Source organism: Caloenas nicobarica, chromosome 8, assembly GCF_036013445.1.
Source record: "Caloenas nicobarica isolate bCalNic1 chromosome 8, bCalNic1.hap1, whole genome shotgun sequence".
Taxonomy (NCBI): domain Eukaryota; kingdom Metazoa; phylum Chordata; class Aves; order Columbiformes; family Columbidae; genus Caloenas; species Caloenas nicobarica.
In genome coordinates this window covers 2,163,865-2,181,877 of record NC_088252.1, presented here as the reverse complement: position 1 = coordinate 2,181,877, position 18,013 = coordinate 2,163,865, and the positions used below count along the sequence as shown (strand labels likewise).

General features: G+C 49.4%; 1 protein-coding gene across 2 annotated transcripts in view; it reads left to right on the top strand.

The window, feature by feature from the left end:
- The window catches only part of HDLBP (high density lipoprotein binding protein), a 43,358-nt gene that overhangs the window by 20,772 nt on the left and 4,573 nt on the right, over positions 1–18,013 (top strand). For both annotated transcript variants that reach the window (XM_065640579.1, XM_065640580.1), the window contains exons 4-25: positions 85–239; positions 747–962; positions 2,599–2,805; positions 3,265–3,480; positions 4,971–5,177; positions 5,386–5,493; positions 6,052–6,156; positions 7,946–8,024; positions 8,709–8,848; positions 9,152–9,256; positions 9,518–9,631; positions 9,937–10,023; positions 10,188–10,319; positions 10,626–10,844; positions 11,385–11,606; positions 11,837–12,055; positions 12,766–12,904; positions 13,648–13,784; positions 14,411–14,515; positions 16,270–16,404; positions 16,955–17,098; positions 17,285–17,470. In XM_065640579.1, the coding sequence (XP_065496651.1) occupies positions 85–239; positions 747–962; positions 2,599–2,805; positions 3,265–3,480; positions 4,971–5,177; positions 5,386–5,493; positions 6,052–6,156; positions 7,946–8,024; positions 8,709–8,848; positions 9,152–9,256; positions 9,518–9,631; positions 9,937–10,023; positions 10,188–10,319; positions 10,626–10,844; positions 11,385–11,606; positions 11,837–12,055; positions 12,766–12,904; positions 13,648–13,784; positions 14,411–14,515; positions 16,270–16,404; positions 16,955–17,098; positions 17,285–17,470 (3,377 nt within the window). The remainder of the gene's footprint in view (positions 1–84; positions 240–746; positions 963–2,598; positions 2,806–3,264; positions 3,481–4,970; positions 5,178–5,385; positions 5,494–6,051; positions 6,157–7,945; positions 8,025–8,708; positions 8,849–9,151; positions 9,257–9,517; positions 9,632–9,936; positions 10,024–10,187; positions 10,320–10,625; positions 10,845–11,384; positions 11,607–11,836; positions 12,056–12,765; positions 12,905–13,647; positions 13,785–14,410; positions 14,516–16,269; positions 16,405–16,954; positions 17,099–17,284; positions 17,471–18,013) is intronic.

Sequence of the window (18,013 nt, the reverse complement as noted above, 5' to 3'; positions counted from 1 at the left end):
GTGCCTAAATACAATTGCACTGCCTATGAATAGGGGCATTTCTGCAGAGAGAGGATCTCATTTACTCTGTTTGCTTCACCCTAGTTACAGCTTTAAACTCTGAAGAAGAGAATGATCCTCCAACCTACAAGGAAGCCTTCCCTCCGCTCCCTGAGAAAGCACCATGTTTGGAAGCTGCCCAGGAACCTGCTGGGCCCTGGAGCAAAATCCGACCCATAAAGGCTTCTGTCATCACTCAGGTGGGAGTGGGTGTTTTATCTCTGTCCTTTTCCTCCCTCCAAAAAGTGGATGAATTGGATCTTTCCCTGGAGTATGAAATGCTCGGTGTGTCAGATTGACAGCCTCTTTGCCATACTTCACCCTGGGGCATGAGGAGGACTGCAGCTGAGAGCTAGGACTGCTCCAGAGGGGAGGGATGTGTTGGAAAACTGTCCAGAAAGAGCTCTGCATCCATTACACACATAGCTGAAACAGGCCTAAAGGGAGCATTGCAGAATTCAAGTAGTGAGCGCTAATCCATTGAAGTATTCCCTCCATATCTTACCGCTTTTGTCTGCCTGGTGTAGTTTAGGAAGACACCCCTGTGTGAGATGTACTGCCTGCTGCAGTGCTCTCGCACTTCCTCTGCTCACAGCTCATGTCGCCACTTAGTATGCCAGAAAAGTCCTGTATGGCAATAAGAGATGGAAGCACTGGTGATCAAAAGCTTGGTGTGCCCTTCTTTTATTTATCCTGTGGCTGAGCAGGTGTTTCATGTGCCACTGGAGGAGAGGAAATACAAGGACATGAATCAGTTTGGAGAAGGCGAGCAGGCCAAGATCTGCCTTGACATCATGCAGAAGACAGGAGCTCACCTGGAGCTGTCTCTCGCAAAGGACCAGGGCCTTTCGATCATGGTCTCTGGCAAACTGGAAGCAGTCATGAAGGCTCGGAAGGAGATTGTCGCTCGGCTGCAGACTCAGGTGAGGGCATCTAACTGTTTCTCGCTTCATCTTTGCTCTTCTCCAAGACTCGCAAATGCGTTGAGACCCTTGGGCGTGTGTGCTTATAAGCCGAAGAGGTGTTATTAGATGACTAAGTCAGCTTTGCCATGTATTTTCAAAGCACACAATTGGCAATTTGGAATGGAAATGAGGTTTAAAATAGGGTTCAAAGCTAATTACAGGCCATGGTGTTACACGAAGGGTGGAGTCTGCAATCTCTGACCACTTGAATTGCAAACAGTGACTTTATGCTGGTGCCGGGAGGGTGCAGGCCCCTCACACAAGGGTAGTAGTGTGCGAGAACAGGACTGTGCTTGCTCTGAAGTTCTTCAGAGGATAACGTGGAGGGCTGGAAGAGAGAAAAGTAGAGAAGAGGAAGTCCAGCTGAAAGCTTCAGGTCAGGGTTCTGGATTGTGTAACTCGAGCCACAGCCCTGTTGTTTCATTTGCTTCTCCTTTCAGTCCCCTAGGTTTTGATTTCTTACCTTCAGATTCTTGAGTTCATAATCAAGATGTTAGTTCTTGTCAGGATATACCACAGCCAGGTATCATGGCATGTTTTAAAGTGTAATTTCAAAGGTACTTAATGCAATAGTTAAAACCATGTCTGCCTAGTGCTGTTCAGCCTGTGTGTCATACTCTGCCAGAGGGGAGAGGGACAAACCCTGCATAATGTGCATCTGAAAAAATAGTTCAGGTTGTACTGCCACAGATCCATGACCCACTGTCCTCAAATACACCTCCTACTGCCCTGGCCCCAGGTCGGAAAGGCATGTCTGGAGTCCCAACTTCTTCTAGGCTTGGCCGGCTTCAATACAGGGACACAGAGCTGAAAAGTCACTCCAAATGATCTTTTTTGGATTTTTTTTTTTTTTCCGTTGCAGCTTGAGTTTTAAGTGTCTAATTATGCTTAGTAGTTACATATTCATGGGGATCGAGAGCATGGTAGCAATCATAAGCTACCAAGTCAGTAAAAACTCAGTGAAAAGAGAAGAAGTCGGGAATCCCTGTTACAAACCAGCCCTTTAATGGTAGATTGTGAGAAGCTCTTGGGACCTCTTTTCCAAGAGGGGCATTGTAGAGGCTGTCTCAGAAGCAGCATGCGCTACGTTGAAGACACCTTAACACTTAGTAGCGGTAAGCATCTCCTAGCTGTCTGCCTGCTGGAATAGGTTTCTGGTGTTGAATTTCTGTTTCCTAGGAGTCAGACTGTGTGTCTTGTTCTCCATAGCCTTGGCAGCAGATGTCAGAGTTCAGATAAACTCCACCCGTGAGCATCATCTCAGTTGCTGTCTGGTGCTGCCCCGGTGTCTTAGGCTGGAGGACAGGCACCTCCTCATCTGTGCCTAAAGGCGTTTGGTGATTCAGAGTGCTAGTCCTGTACAAACAGAAGAGTTTTAAGGGAAAGGTGGGTTTTAGACTGCTGGTACACAGGCACCGTAGATCAGCTGTTCTGGTGCAGTATCAGTTCTCAGACAGAACGTGCTGGGAAAGCATTGTGTTTGCTCCTCAGTAGCACTGCTGAGCAGTACCTAACTTGCTTTCCCTGACTCTGTTCTCGTGGATCTGCCAGTGCAGGCGAGGGTCCTCACAGATGCTTGGCTCCTGTGTTGCAGGCTTCAGCGACAGTTGCCATCCCCAAGGAGCACCACCGTTTTGTCATTGGAAAGAATGGCGAGAAGCTGCAGGACCTGGAGCTCAAAACTGCAACCAAAATCCAGATCCCCCGCCCGGATGACCCCAGCAACCAGATCAAGATCACCGGCACTAAAGAAGGGATTGAGAAGGCCCGACACGAGATCCTGCTGATCTCTGCTGAACAGGTACGTGAGTACTGTGATCTCTCTCATGGCATTAGCTGGACTGCCATTTTGCATCTCCATGGTATATTAAATGTTCGTAGTCACCATGACCACAGTGGCTAATGTGTTAGTCTGAACAGAGACATGTGCTAGGCCACTGGCACCACTCCCAAGTTCAGCAGCTTCTCGTTCTCAATTTTTTCCATCTCTGAAGTCAGATACACGTGTTTCATATTTGAAGTGAACATATTAGGTGCCAGCTGAGATAAGGCAGGAGATTACAGAGGTGAATATCGTAACACATCAGCAGCAACAGCAGTATTTGTGGGTTGAAAGGGATGGAGATCTACAAGTCTACAAACTGAAAAGAGTTCTTAGGCCAGAGTGTGAAGCAAGACAGCACTTGGAGCTTAGCTGTGTCCGGCAGAGACTGTAATATGAAGGGCAGTTCCCACCAAGCTCTGTTCTGGGTTCTTCCAGGATAAGCGTGCCGTGGAGCGGCTGGATGTGGAGAAAGTGTACCACCCCTTCATTGCTGGTCCTTACAACAAGCTGGTGAGCGAGCTCATGCAGGACACAGGGACGCGCATCAACATTCCTCCACCCAGTGTCAACAAGACAGAGATAGTCTTCACAGGAGAAAAGGAGCAGCTAGCTCAGGCCGTGGCTCGTGTTAAGAAGATCTACGAGGAGAAGGTATGGATAGTCTATAAAGCTTCCTATCTTCCCCCCACCTCCTCGTAGTCTGTCTTCCCTTCTTGTTCTACTTCTGTTGCATCTTCCTCTTGTCAGCTCTGGCTCAGCAACCCATGCAGTACCTGGCCCTGGATCTTACAATTTCCTCACTCAGCAGAGTGAGACTTGGGCTGATACTACCAGGGAGGTGACAGATTTCTCTCTTTTCTGTGTTGTGGGAATTAGCAGAGCACAAAGAGCTCCCCTGACTCTTGTTCACACAGGTGCTGCTAAGGAGAGAAGGAAGTGTGAAGTCTACAGCGGTGGCCAGCTGACAGTATCAAAGTTGCTACATAAGTACAAGTTACAAAGAGTGAATTTCACTCCAGTTTATTTTCCACAGCCAACATCACTGCGAATATCCTTGTTGCATGTTGTTGAGCTGGTTTTGCTCATGGTTAGGTTTGTATTTGTACCAGTTTGGATTTCAACAGAGATAATCAGCTTATAGCCCAGTAGCCTACATAGTGTTGCATTACAGCTCTGCCTGGGGGACAGCCAGGCGTTGAGCCCTGTTGTGCAAGACTGTGTGTGTATGTGGTCTCTTCTGTGTAGTGTCCCAGGGAGCTTGATGCAGAATATTAGTTTTGTACTTCACCTGTGAATTTTTGAGCACAAGGCAGTGGCCCAAAGGGCGTGGGGGTACTGCAGAAGCATTGTGCTCACCTTTCACAGAATCACAGAATGGTTAGGGCTGGAAGGGACCTCTGGAGATCCCCCAGTGCAACCCCCCTGCTAATGCAGGGTCACCAGAGCAAATCACACAGGTCGGTCCAGGCGGGTTTGAATGTCTCCAGAGAAGGAGACTCCACACCCGCTCTGGGCAGCCTGGTCCAGGCTCTGGCACTCTCGAAGTAAAGAAGTTTTTCCTCGTATTCAGATGGGACCTCCTGTGCTTCAGTCTGTGCCTGTTGCCTCTCATCCTATCGTCCACCCTTGAGATATTTATAAACATTGATGAGACCTCCTCTCAGCTTCTCTTCTCCAGCTCAACAGCCCCAGCTCTCTCAGTGTCTCCTCATCACAAAGATGCTCCAGACCCCTCATCATCTTTGTATAGCTCACCACTGGACTCCCTCCAGTAATTCCTTGTCCTTCTTAAACTGGGGAGCCCAGAACTGGACCCAGTACTGCAGATGGGGCCTCACCAGGGCAGAGCAGACGGGGAGGAACAACCTCCCTTGACCTGCTGGTCACACTGTTCTTATTGCACCCCAGGTACCATTGGCTTCTTGGACACAAGGGCACATTGTTGACTCATGGTCAACCTGTTGTCCACCAGAACTCCCAGGTCCTTCTCTGCAGTGCTGTTTTCCAGCAGGTCTGCCCCTAACCTCTACTGCTTTGCTCTTCCCTGGGTGCAAAGTTTCACTGTATCTCGTGCCTCTTCCTTTCGCTCTTCTCCTTCCTTGCTCCCTGTGATTGATGCCCCAGTGCTTCTGCCCCTACAGAAAAAGAAGACTACTACCATTGCAGTGGAGGTGAAGAAGTCCCAGCACAAGTATGTCATCGGCCCCAAGGGGAATTCCCTGCAGGAGATCTTGGAGAAAACTGGAGTCTCTGTCGAGATCCCACCCACTGACAGTAGCTCGGAGACGGTGATACTGCGAGGCGAGCCTGAAAAGCTTGGGCAAGCGTTGACTGAAGTCTATGCAAAGGTACTGACAAGATGGGCTAGGCCTTCTTCGAAAGTCCCATAAAGATACATCCATGATTGCTGACAGGTGTAGGGGGGTGCTCTCTACACTGTTAGAGATGCAGCTTGGAAGTCAGTACTGAGGGTGCAGCATGGGAATTGGAACTGTATTCTTGTGCAAACCTCTTCCAGTCTGTCCATCAAGCAGCTTCTGTTTTTCTGTCTCTCAGGCCAACAGTTTTACCGTCTCCTCGGTCTCTGCCCCCTCTTGGCTTCATCGTTTCATTATTGGAAAGAAAGGGCAAAACCTGGCCAAAATAACTCAGCAGATGCCAAAGGTATGGATGAGCTGGTTAGCTTAGCACCCTCTGATGTATAATATGGTTTAGTCCAGATCACTCTTTGTAGAAGAGAGAAATGTATTCTAGCGTGGGTAAAACCAGAGAGGGAGTGACGCAGATCTTAATATTAAGAGGAGCCTCTCTCTTAGTGCTGCGAACACCACTCATCCTCTGTTGTTCTCATTTGTTGAGGCCTTCAAAGGAAGACTTATGTGGTACTATTTTGAGAATCGATGTAGTAGGATACCTGCAAACGTTGCCTTCAATGAGGCTTCTCCCTGGTGAGTTAGGTGAGATCTAGAGAGAGGCTGGGTGAGTGACTTCTCCAAAGCCCTTGCAGAATCCAGGGCAGCACCAAAGCCTTGGGCTCTAGACACTGTGATATGGCCTGAACTGTAAGTTCCCCACTTCTGAAACCATGGGAATGATACGTGTACTTTGTGGGAAGGAAACCATCTCTTAATGGCAGGGATTGATGGTGTCAGCCTGACTTAACAGCATTGACCTGGCTTGTATCTTGGAAAATTCTTACTCGATTCATTGCTCTGTCTCAAGGTTCACATCGAATTCACCGAAGGAGAAGATAAAATCACTTTGGAAGGACCTACAGAAGATGTGAATGTGGCTCAGGAACAGATTGAAGTCATGGTCAAGGATCTGGTAAGTTGGTATTACTAGTTCCAGTACATAAGAAGAAAGTGGGGGACAAAGGGCAACAGAGCAGAGATTATGAGCTGTGTATCGCATCCATATGGTGTCTTGACATGCTTAACAGAGCCTGCAGAGGACAAGTTGTGCAGCAGGAGGGTGAAACCTTTGGTTAGGAAGCTCATCCATAGCATTCTTAAAAAAACAGCAGCAAATCTTAGCTCTTTTGATGCAGAGAAGGAAGGATTCTCTTTCAGTCATAACTGGAGCGGGAGATAAGTCCCTTTAAATGTTTCACAACCATGGTGCTCTCAGCTTGAACCAGAGTCGTGCTTCTGCTCTGCTTAATGGCAGGAAGAGTGCTTGTCGGGGGGGAGTAATTTAGGATTCTGCTTGCTGCAGAGCAACGTTTAGATTTCTCAGAGAGAAGCGCAACTTAAAAGAGTTCGGTGGCGGGTTTGCTCTGTTATTTACTGCATGGGGGAAATATGCCAAGCCGAATGCTGCTGACCTTCTCTCCAGGAGCCTGTACCTGTTCACGAAGCAAACCTTCAAGTGTCTTCCATCCCTCATAACTGTTCACTCCGGAGTCTGTGTCTTGGGGCTCCGGAGACAAACTTTCAGGCAGGGCCGTATTTGTCGTGGTGCAAACTGTCAGGATTCTTCTCTCCCTGATAACTGTTCGCTTTGGAGTCTGTATTTTAAAACTCCAGTAGCAAACTTTCAAGCGAGGCCTGATAACCATATGCAGAGAAGACTTTCAGGAGACAAAATTCTTAGAAAAATAAAAATTTAATGGAGTAAAAGAGCGGGAGGGCTGGCTCAAGCTGGGTACCTGCGCAGGGGTCCCCCTAAGCAGAGAAAACTACAAACTTTTATATCTTTACAGACCGTTCACACCAAGATCCAGTCCAATAGCAAAATTTCACCACCAGGTTCTTTGCTCCCCATTGGACCCTTTCTCCCTGTCTCCACGTGGGCCTCTGTTTTGTTCAGTTGTAGACATTTGTTTTGGTCCATATCCTTGAAGGTGCCGTTTTGTCTGGATAAGTCCTTCTCAGCGAAGTGCAGAAATAGGCCCCGCTTTGCAGATGTCTGTGATGTCTCTGTGTTAGCCTTGGATCGTTGTTTTCCCAGTCAGTTCCATTTTTCTCAGCAAAACACAGGCTAGACTTTATCTTGCAGGTGCTTTGTGTAGTCTGCAGTTGCTTTTGGTAAATACGAGCTTAAAATTTTAGCAAATCTAGTCTACCAAGTAACATGAATCAAAGAGTACATTAAAAATCATACAACCTTATATCTCTAAATAATCCATTACATTTGGTGTGCATCTGCTTAAGCTCAATGATTAATGTTGAACTTGAATTGTGCTCATCCACTGACCTGTGAGTAGTAAAACCATTGCCATACAGCTCACTTATTTAGCAGGGAGAGCTCAGAGTGGCTCATCCAGGCTGTTGTATTTATGGAATGAAGTGCTTGACTTGTGGTCAAATTGCACACAGTGGGAAAGGTCTGCACGGGACTCCCTGCGCCCACAAGTTACGGGGTTAGGTTGCCGTTCTGCTTCCCTGCGGGTCTCCTGGAAGGAGTTCTTGGCCTGGCTACGGCTCAGGCCTTTCCCTCCTTTGGAGCCTGCACCAAACTGCTGCTGGTTTGGCTGGGGGGGTCAAATGCACCCACTACAGTGCTTGTAGCTGACCCTGGAGAGCGAGTGCAATGCTGGCAGTAGCCGTTACTTTGCGCACAAGACAGAAGTAGTGGTGGCCTACCCTACCCAGCCCTATGTCATTCTTTATAGATCAACCGGATGGATTATGCAGAAATCAACGTTGACCACAAATTCCACCGACACCTCATTGGCAAGAATGGAGCTAACAGTAAGTGGGGCCTTTCGAATCCTTCCTATGCTTGGACTCCCCACGTTGAGTAGATCATATCAGGGGCTCTGTAGCTCATCCAGGGTGCTGTCTCCATCACATTTTCTCTGCGCTTCTAAAGGCGTGTTGGCACAAGGAGGTCAATGGGCAGTGAGGCCTTAGGGTGGCTTTAATGTGTGAAAGTGTCTTGGGAGGTTGAAAAGTGGTGGTATTTGCCATGTTCTGGAAGAAATATTTTTTTTTAGTTGAAGAATTGTGTGGTGGTCTTGGTTTTGTTTTTAAGTTGCTCCATGTGAATTATATTTTAGCAGCTGATTGGGAGTGGTGGAGGCCTGCTTGAGGAGTTTCTCCCCAGAAAATAATTTGGGATTAGAAATGAATGATCATCCTCTGATCTAAATGTGGTGCTGGTTTTGGGGAAGAAACAAATGCCTCACTCTGGCAAACAAGCAGTTTGCTCTGTAGATGCCACAGTATTTACTTGTATGGGTTCTTGTGTGGCACAGATCTGCTCCCAATGAACTCCAGGGTGAAGAGGCACTTCCCCCTGCTTCAACCCCACCCCACTGACCCCTTCTCAGAGGTGGTTTACTCCATAAACAGTCTCCAAGCAGTGATAAGCAAGGTGCCTTGCTTCCTAGTCTTGGCCTAGCAGACTGTGTCACCACAGCCCTTGCATTGAAGTTAACAGGATTAAGGACCTCTACAAGGTGTCTGTGCGCATTCCCCCGGACAATGAGAAGAGCAACCTGATCAGAATTGAAGGAGACCCACAGGGGGTCCAACAGGCCAAGAAAGAGCTGCTGGAACTCGCTTCCCGTATGGTGAGTAGGATGTGATGGTTGGGAGGCCACAGGGTTTGAGCTCTTACATTCCCTTGTAACCTTCTGGTGCAAGTGTGTGCCCTTTGCCCACCGAGCACTTGGATCTCATGACTAGTGCGAGTTCCTCTTCACAGATGTGTTCCTCTAGTCCCTTGGATACCCCTTGTCTGTCAGCCTAGAGTGAATTTTGTCTAGAGGAGAAAAGAGGGACAATGCTGGCAAGTAAACTGTCAGGCAGCAAACTGGTAAATAAATTTATGTGGCTCTCCTGCTGAACACTCAATCTAAGTCTGTTGTCATCAGGAAAATGAACGCACCAAGGACCTAATCATTGAACAGAAATTCCACCGGACCATCATTGGGCAGAAGGGTGAGCGAATCCGGGAAATTCGGGAGAAATTCCCAGAGGTAAGGCTTTCTAGGAGATGAGAAACCCAGAGGGGATATTTCCTACTTGAGTAGCAGACACATCATTGCTGAAGTCATAAATTTAGTGGCTTCTGTACCTAATATGTATGAGAAGATTGTTCTTTTGGCCAGAGGCTGCTAACATGATTACCCTTTTCTGAATGGGAAAGGGAGTGTGTAGAATCCCCCAACCTTTGCATGTGTCTGACACGGCAATTCTTGCATTTTCTTGAGTTAACTATAGGTGACCACCTCTTGCAGGTTATCATCAATTTCCCAGACCCTGCGCACAAGAGTGACATCGTCCAACTTAGAGGTCCCAAAAATGAGGTGGAGAAGTGCACCAAATACATGCAGAAGATGGTGGCAGACCTGGTAAGGGAGACTTCTGTCTGCTGTTCTCTCCTACGTGCCTGACTAACCCTGGAGGCTCAGCTAGGGCTGAAGCACCTCAAGATGAGGGAGCTGCAGACGCTGTTCTGGCTGGATGGGGGGGCAGGGGACTGATACCTATTATTTAAGAGCTATAAGAGGATGTGCTTGCCTTTGCTTATTCTTGCAAGTCTCTCATATAGAGAACTTCCTTGGGTGTAAGCTGAAAGCTTATCAAGTTCCTGGGATGGAGCCTCATTTGTCATGACAGTGCGTAATCTTCAGTTCTCCCTTCCTTTCTCCCTTAGGTTGAAAACAGCTTTTCTATTTCTGTCCCCATCTTCAAACAATTCCACAAGAACATCATAGGGAAAGGAGGTGCCAACATCAAGAAGGTGAGATATCTTTACTATCTCTAGTGCTCATTTTGGTCACTGCCTGCAACTAAACCACACTTGCTGCTCTCTCCTGCTCATTGGTGATGTCAAATATGACATCCAGGGGCTTTTTTTCTGACATGGGACACTTCTGAGATTTTGTCTTTTTCCTTTTTTGGCAGATCCGTGAAGAAAGCAACACCAAAATTGATCTCCCAGCAGAGAACAGCAACTCGGAGACAATTATTATCACAGGCAAGAGAGCAAACTGTGAGGCTGCTCGACACAGAATTCTTGCCATCCAGAAGGAGCTGGTAAGTGAAATGACTGGCCTGTTGCAGATGAGGGGATTGAAAATGTTGCTAGAAGACATAAATACAGAAAAAGTGCTTGTAGTGTAGGAAGACCGGGAGGAAACAAATGTGTCGGTATTTGTGACTCTTACACTGAAGTTTGTGGCTGCTCGTGTCAGGAGTAGCCAGTCTCAAACTCCTCTGGTTGGGCATTTCTTACACGCAGCTCTGTAAAGCTCCCAGCAGTGGGGGAGCTGGAGGGCGAGCGAAGTGGGTGCACACACGTTTCTGCATCTTGACTAACAGCCTGGTATTGTCCTCTCTTAGGCCAACATCACAGAGGTGGAGGTGTCTATTCCTTCCAAACTGCACAATTCCCTCATTGGCGCCAAAGGCCGCTTCATCCGCTCCATCATGGAGGAGTGTGGTGGAGTCCACATCCACTTTCCCACCGAGGGGTCTGGCAGTGACACTGTGACCATCAGGGGCCCAGCCCAGGATGTGGAGAAAGCCAAGAAACAGCTGCTGCACCTGGCCGAGGAAAAGGTGAGCTTTGTCTCACAGGGGAAGATGCAGGTTGTTTTGGCCAGCTGTTTCTTTTCTGGGGTTGAAGTGCACCCTGCATATATCCAAATTTGAGAACTTTCGGTTACCAGACCTTGCTTTGACTTGGGACTGACTGACTGGTCATTAATAGCAAGGAAAAAAACCCTTTCTAATAGCAGCATATGAACACATTCTCCTGATTATGTGCTTGCGGCTGCTGCCTGGCTTGCACCAGTCAGTTAGCAAATGGTTATGCTGCCTTGTGTGAATGTCACCCTTCTACCAGGGACGTCTTTTCTGCTCATATTCTTACCAGCTGTGCTGAGCGTAGAGTTAGCCTTCCAGCCCTGAGAACATCTTTCGGGTAGTGATTTTAATTTAAGACATGGTTTACCTTTTCGACTTCGACAGCACGCTGCATCTACCTTGCTCTTGCAACTCTGTCTGTGGGTGCAGATGACATACCTACACGCTTACTGTTGATGCTGATGTGTATTTTCTACATGTTGACATGTTCTATGGGTACCTGACTCCTTTCAGCAAACAAAGAGTTACACCGTGGACCTCCGAGCAAAGCCAGAGTACCACAAATTCCTTATTGGTAAGGGGGGTGGCAACATCCGTAAGGTGCGTGACAACACTGGGGCCCGCATCATCTTCCCAACCTCTGAGGACAAAGATCAGGAGCTGATTACTATCATGGGAACTGAGGACGCTGTCAAAGAGGCGCAGAAGGAGTTGGAGGCCCTCATCAAGAACCTGGTATGAACTACTTTTTCCTACTTTCATGCCTATCACTGTAGCAAGATGTAATGAGTCAGCATGGAGGACCTGCTTGTCCTGCAACCATCTGCTGCCCTTCATAGGAACTCAGGAAGCTCCTCTTTACTATCACTTGTTGGGAGAGGTTGTAAGCTGATTGCTGTTGAGTGCAGCAAACTTGCGCTTATCACTGGGACAGGTGGGATTGACTGGCTGTCATCTGTTGGCAGGATAATGTGGTTGAAGACTCCATGGTGGTTGACCCCAAGCATCACCGCCACTTTGTCATCCGGAGAGGGCAAGTTCTGCGTGAGATTGCAGATGAGTATGGCGGTGTGATGGTCAGCTTCCCGCGCTCTGGCACCCAGAGCGACAAAGTCACCCTCAAGGGAGCCAAGGACTGTGTGGAGGCAGCCAAGAAACGCATCCAGGAGATCATTGAGGACCTGGTATGTCACAGGAAAGCTGTTTCTTCTGTATTTTGTTGCTTCAGAAGTGCCCTCCTTGAACTGCTGCACAGCCAAGCTTTACGTGAACAAGTCCAACAGTAGTTGTGGTATTTGAAGCTTTGCTGTCAACACATAGGGTCTGCAGATTTTAGATCCCAGCCTGAGGAATGACAGCTGGCTCCAAGATAGCAATGCTATATGGAGGAATTGCCTCCTCTGACCATCTTCCTGGTTTTTAGGAGTGGAAGCAGGAGACCCTTCCGTGGTGTACTTCTAGACATTAAAAAATTGGAGCCACCTTGTGCCTTTCGCTGCCTGGCCTTGGGCAGTGGTTGCTCTCTGGGGTTTCCTCTGCTGTTAGTATTGTCTTTTGGAAGCAGCCAACTGTCCAACCTGTTCTCTTCCTTTCCTTCCTTCTTTGTCTTTTTCCTTTCTTCTAATGCTTCCTCTTCAGGGTAATAAGGAGCTTGAGCTTTGGTCTTGGAAGCCTTCAACATCATGGGTTGGAGGCAGCCTTCATTGAGAAATCCTCTGCTAACTTCTCTCAGAGAGGAAAGATTCTGGGAAACTTTCTGTTTTTCCCTTCCCAGCAGCTCTTACCTTTTCTAACCCCTTGCTTTGGCCGTTACGGATTTCAGCGTGCACAAGCAGCCTGTTTTCTGGTGTGAAAAGAGGCTGCATTGTAATAGAACAACTCTGCTTTCTCACAGGAAGCTCAAGTGACAATCGAATGCACCATCCCACAAAAGTTCCACCGCTCCATTATGGGCCCCAAAGGATCCCGGATCCAGCAGATCACCCGGGACTATGGTGTCCAGATCAAATTCCCTGACAGGGAGGAGAACCCAGGTATTATACCCATGGATGCATGCTCTCATGGTAGTTAGGGTGATCACATGAGAGTAGTATAATGTAACCTACACTCTGTATCAGCAGAGATGTCCTGCTCAAAATCTCTGGAGAACTGACCCCAGGTGTTCCCTGCGGTGTCCTTGAATCTGAGTTTAGCATCAACCATGCCCCTTGGGAAGAGGGGAAAGTTTTAGGAGGTAAAACCACAGACCTGGGTATTCTGAATGTGTTCTCAACTCAAGAGTGCAGGGAGAACGAGGACCCGCCCTGGCAAAAAGGGCTCTACAGGCTTGCCAGGATCCCTCTGAGCTCTCGTGCTCTCGTCGCTGGGTGTACTGAGTTCAGCACAGCTGGGCCCCAGCACCAGCCATCCTGCTGTACCATCCAGGGCTGTGCTGGTGAGCTTCCCTGCCAGGAAAGAAAGCGCCAGCCTTGCTGCCTCTGCTGATGTACGAGAGCAGCCTCCGCTTCCGTAGTGCAACTGCAGGTCCTTTCTGTGCAGGCAAAGGCGATGTCGGTGCTGTCCAGAGAGGTGTGGAGGAGAGGAGACTGTCTCGGTGAATGATTTTGTTCTGTTCATTCCAGGCTAAGCTGTGGCAAACTGCCTATGCTAGGAGTAACCTCCTCCACAGCAGTCTGTGGTGTCTGACCTCTTGTGGCAAAGCCCAGGCTGAGCCGGAGGAGCTAATGAGCAAGGAGGGAGCTCTGTGTATTTAACATGAGACTTTCGGTGTTTCCAGCTGTGCAAGAGAATGGCGAGGAAGGTGGGGAAGGCAAGGATGGGAAGGATGCGGATCCCAGCTCTCCAAAGAAGTGCGACATCATCATCATCTCTGGCCGCAGGGAGAAGTGCGAGGCAGCAAAGGAGGCACTGCAGGTATGTGGCTTTCTGAGCCCCTTGGCCCTGTAACGTAGCGATACCCTGATGCAAGAACCTCACTGCAGGCTTTTAGTGGTGGTAATAAAAACTACTTAGTCAAGTTTGCAATCCAGGTGGTCACTGATGCTAACTGGAAAGGTGGTCTGTACTGCTTAAGGGAAGTCCTCTCATTGCCCTGTGATTTAGCCTGATGACTTGAATCATAGTGCCTGACGTTGCAATTGCTGGAGCTTACAGGCAGCACCAAGTTACTTGCCGTAAAAGCATGACGTGCTGCTTTTATGGACCACAGCTGGAAAGAGAGAGAGTCTGATTGAGGCTGAATCATTCTAGCTTTAGCAGACCTTGCCACGCTCCTTTAGTGATGTTGTCCAAGTCTCTGCTAGATGGAAGCCAAGGGTATGAAAACAGCCTGTCCCCAGAGGTGGGGTTTAAGATTACTTGCTTTGAAAAAATGCTCTAACACTCAACAGGTTATCTTGGTGCTCACAGCTGTTTTTTCTTCCTGTCCTGATTACAAGGGAATGTACCTCAGTTCAGCAATTTGTTCTTTTGGGCAAGTGTATGGCAAGCTGAAAGACAGGAGGTCTTTCAACTGATAAACTGTGCTTCCTCCTCTGCAGGCTCTGGTTCCTGTCACCATTGAGGTGGAAGTTCCCTTTGATCTTCACCGTTACGTCATTGGCCAGAAAGGAAGTGGGATCCGCAAAATGATGGATGAGTTTGAAGTAAGTTTGTAGAATCACAGATGATTTGGGTTGAAGGGACCTTCACAGCTCCCCCAGTGCCCCCCCTGCCATGAGCAGGGACATCTGCACCAGCTCAGGTTGCTCAGAGCCCCGTCCAGCCTGGCCTGGGATGTCTCCAGGGATGGTTCATCCACCACCTCTCTGGCCAACCTGGGGCAGGCTCTCACCACCCTCAGGGCCAACAATTCCTTCCTCACGTCCAGCCTGAATCTCCCTCCTTTCATTTAAAACCATCACCCCTTGTCCTATCGCAACAGGCCCTGCTCAAAAGTCCGTCCCCATCTTTCTTATGGGCCCCTTTTAAGTCCGGAAAGGCCACATTAAGGTCTCCCCGGAGCTTCTCTTCTCCAGCTGAACCCCCCAACTCTCTCAGCCTGTCCTCCCAGCAGAGCTGTTCCAGCCTCGGATCATTTCTGGGGCTCCTCTGGCCCCTCTCCAGCAGGTCCATGTGTGTCCTGTGCTGAGGACCCAGAGCTGGACCAGCACTGCAGGAGGGTCTCAGCAGAGCGGAACAGAGGGGACAATCCCCTCCCTTGACTTGCTGCCCACGCTGCTGGTGATGCAGCCCAAAATACAATTGGCTTCTGGGCTGCAAGTACACATGGCTGGGTCATGGCCAATTTTTCACCTCCCAGCACCCCAAGTCCTTCTCCTGGGGGCTGCTCTCCACCCCTCCATCCCCAGCCTGGACTGATACTGGGGGTTGCCCCAACCCAGGTGCAGGACCTTGCACTTGGCCTCATTGAACCTCATGAGGTTCACATGGGCCAGCTTGTCCAGGTCCTTCTGGATGGCATCCTGTCCCTCACTCAGCCTGCTGTCATCCGCAAACTGGCTGGGGGTGCACTTGATCCCACTGTCGATGTCATTGATGAGGATTCCCAGTACAGACCCCTGAGGGACACCACTTGTCACCGGTGCCCATCCAGACATTGAGCCATTTACCACTATTCTCTGGGTTTTACCATCCAGCCAGTTCCTCATCCACCAAACAGTCCACCCACCAAATCCACACCTTTCCAATTTAGAGAGAAGGATGTTGTGAGGGACCGTGTCAAAGGCTTTACAGAAGTCCGTATAGACAGCATCCACAGCCCTTCCTTTGTCCACTGATGTAGTTACTCCACGTCATAGTGTTGCCCTTCCTCCCATCTCCTCTGTCCTGGAGAATCTGTAGGTAATTGTGTTTGTGGTGATGTCAGTCAGTTGTAACACATGCAGGACCATTGTGGCTTGACCATGGAATACAGGTTCTGTAATAAGAAAATGAGACCTGTGTGATTTAGTCCCTGGCTGTGGGGCTTTGTGCTGAAGCTGTATGATCGGTGTTGATGCTGTGAAGGTTGCACGACTTGTTTGGTGCCTACAGGGATTCCTTCCCAATGTGAGAGTTGTTTTCCTCCTATGCTGGGCGAAATAGCTCTGCTGCGCCTGTCTGTCCAGGAGAACTCCCCAGAAACCTGGCACAGGGACTGCGGGGGGCTGAAGCCCTGCAGCAAAGCAATCTGATCTAGATAACAGCTGAAGAAACAGGCTTCTGCGCAAAAGCCATCTAGACGCAGTCCTGGGCAACTGACTGTAGATGGCCCTACTTGAGCAGGGAGGTTGGACCAGAGACCTCCAGAGGTCCCTTCCACTGTGGTTCAGGCTGTCTGGGTGGGAGCTAGTCTTGTTGGCAAGGGAGAGCAGCGAGATGCAATGATACAAAACAGTCATCACTACTTGTTACTCAGGTGAACATCCAGGTCCCTGCTCCTGAGCTGCAGTCGGATATCATCACCATCACTGGGCTGGCTACCAACCTGGACCGTGCCAAGGCCGGGCTGCTGGAAAGAGTGAAGGAACTGCAAGCTGAACAAGAGGATCGGGTAAGGCCTGTGCCTGTCCTCCTTCCTTGCAGCCAAACAAGGCTTTGGCCTCTGGGTGTTTCTTTCAGAAGCTGCACAGACTCCTGGAACTGCTCTCCTTTTGAGAGCACCCTTAGCTGCTCTGCAGGTGTGGAGTGCTCATACACGGGTTACCCAAATGGAACCTGTTTAACATGAGCTGATAAGAGAGTTTTGGTCTGCCCAGGACTCTATGACACTTTCACGTACCTCTAAGACACTGCAGGGTGGGAACCTTCCTGTGCTAGGGGTCTCTGTACCTGTTCTCATTGAATCCTTATCACTGCTCTGAATAAATAGGTGAGGAATTAGTTGCATGGTTGTTAGCTACTTGTAGTTTCCTGCTGAACTTGCTGAAAGCACAAGGCCCCAGCAGACACTCTTCTGTAGCCACATACACTCAGGCATGACCCTGCAGAATCTGTTCCACGCATCTCAGAAGCCAGAAAGAGACACTGAGACTTAGATGGACATCACTGGACCAGCTGTGGTGTGTGCCCTGTCATACCTCACTCTGCTTCTCCTGTTCCAGGCCTTGAGAAGCTTCAAGCTGACAGTCACTGCGGATCCCAAGTATCACCCTAAAATCATTGGGCGGAAGGGAGCAGTGATCACCCAAATTCGCACAGAGCATGAGGTCAACATCCAGTTCCCTGACAAGGATGATGAAAGCCAGGTGAGGAGTTAGAGGGCTGCTGGTTGTCTCTGAGAACAGGAAGCAGAGCATCATCTTCTCTGTGGCTCTGACCTCGCTGTGCTACCTTTGGATAAGGTGGAGGGTAAAGGGGATTAACAGGGAGAAGGCTTTATACCTTCAGCTGCTTTATGAGCCTGGTCTCTCACACATTTCCCTGCACCCCAGGCCCAAGACCAGATCACCATCACTGGCTATGAGAAGAATGCCGAGGCTGCCCGGGATGCCATCATGAAGATCGTTGGTGAGCTGGAGCAGATGGTCTCTGAGGATGTGACTCTGGACCATCGTGTTCACGCACGCATCATTGGTGCACGTGGTAAAGCCATCCGCAAAATCATGGATGAGTTCAAGGTGAGTAGTGGGGTGATGCAGCACAGGCTGGGCTGGGCCAGTGCTGCCACTTGCTCCTGTGCTAAGAGCTTGGTAGCAGCTTGGTGCTGAGGGCTGAGTTCAGGAGTGTGAGGCTCACACCTTGTGGTCCTTGCGTCTTGTGCCTTTTGAGCACCTTCAGCTGGAACAGGCACAAAAGAAAATGTGGTGCTGTCCTGCTCACCTCCAGCTCTGTCACCACAAGTGAGCAGAACCCGTAGGCCAGAGCACCCTGGTGTGCCTGGGCACCACACCCAGTCACCAGCTGAAGCATTCGCAAGGAACTCAGCTGTGTGCCACCCTTCCGGGAGCCAGGCAGGGGGGAGCCTGAGCCCTTGCTGTATTGCTGGAACACAGGCGGATGAGGAACGCGGAAATGCTTCCTCAGTGCGCTGGGTTTGCTCTGCAGACAGCATTGTGCTCTGCCTCTCTGTGCAGCCCTTTCAGTGGGTTTCTTGCAGACAGGGTCCCAGGTGGTCTTCAAAGGGAGGAGCTGGTTATGTCAGCTGCTCCATTACTGCAGGT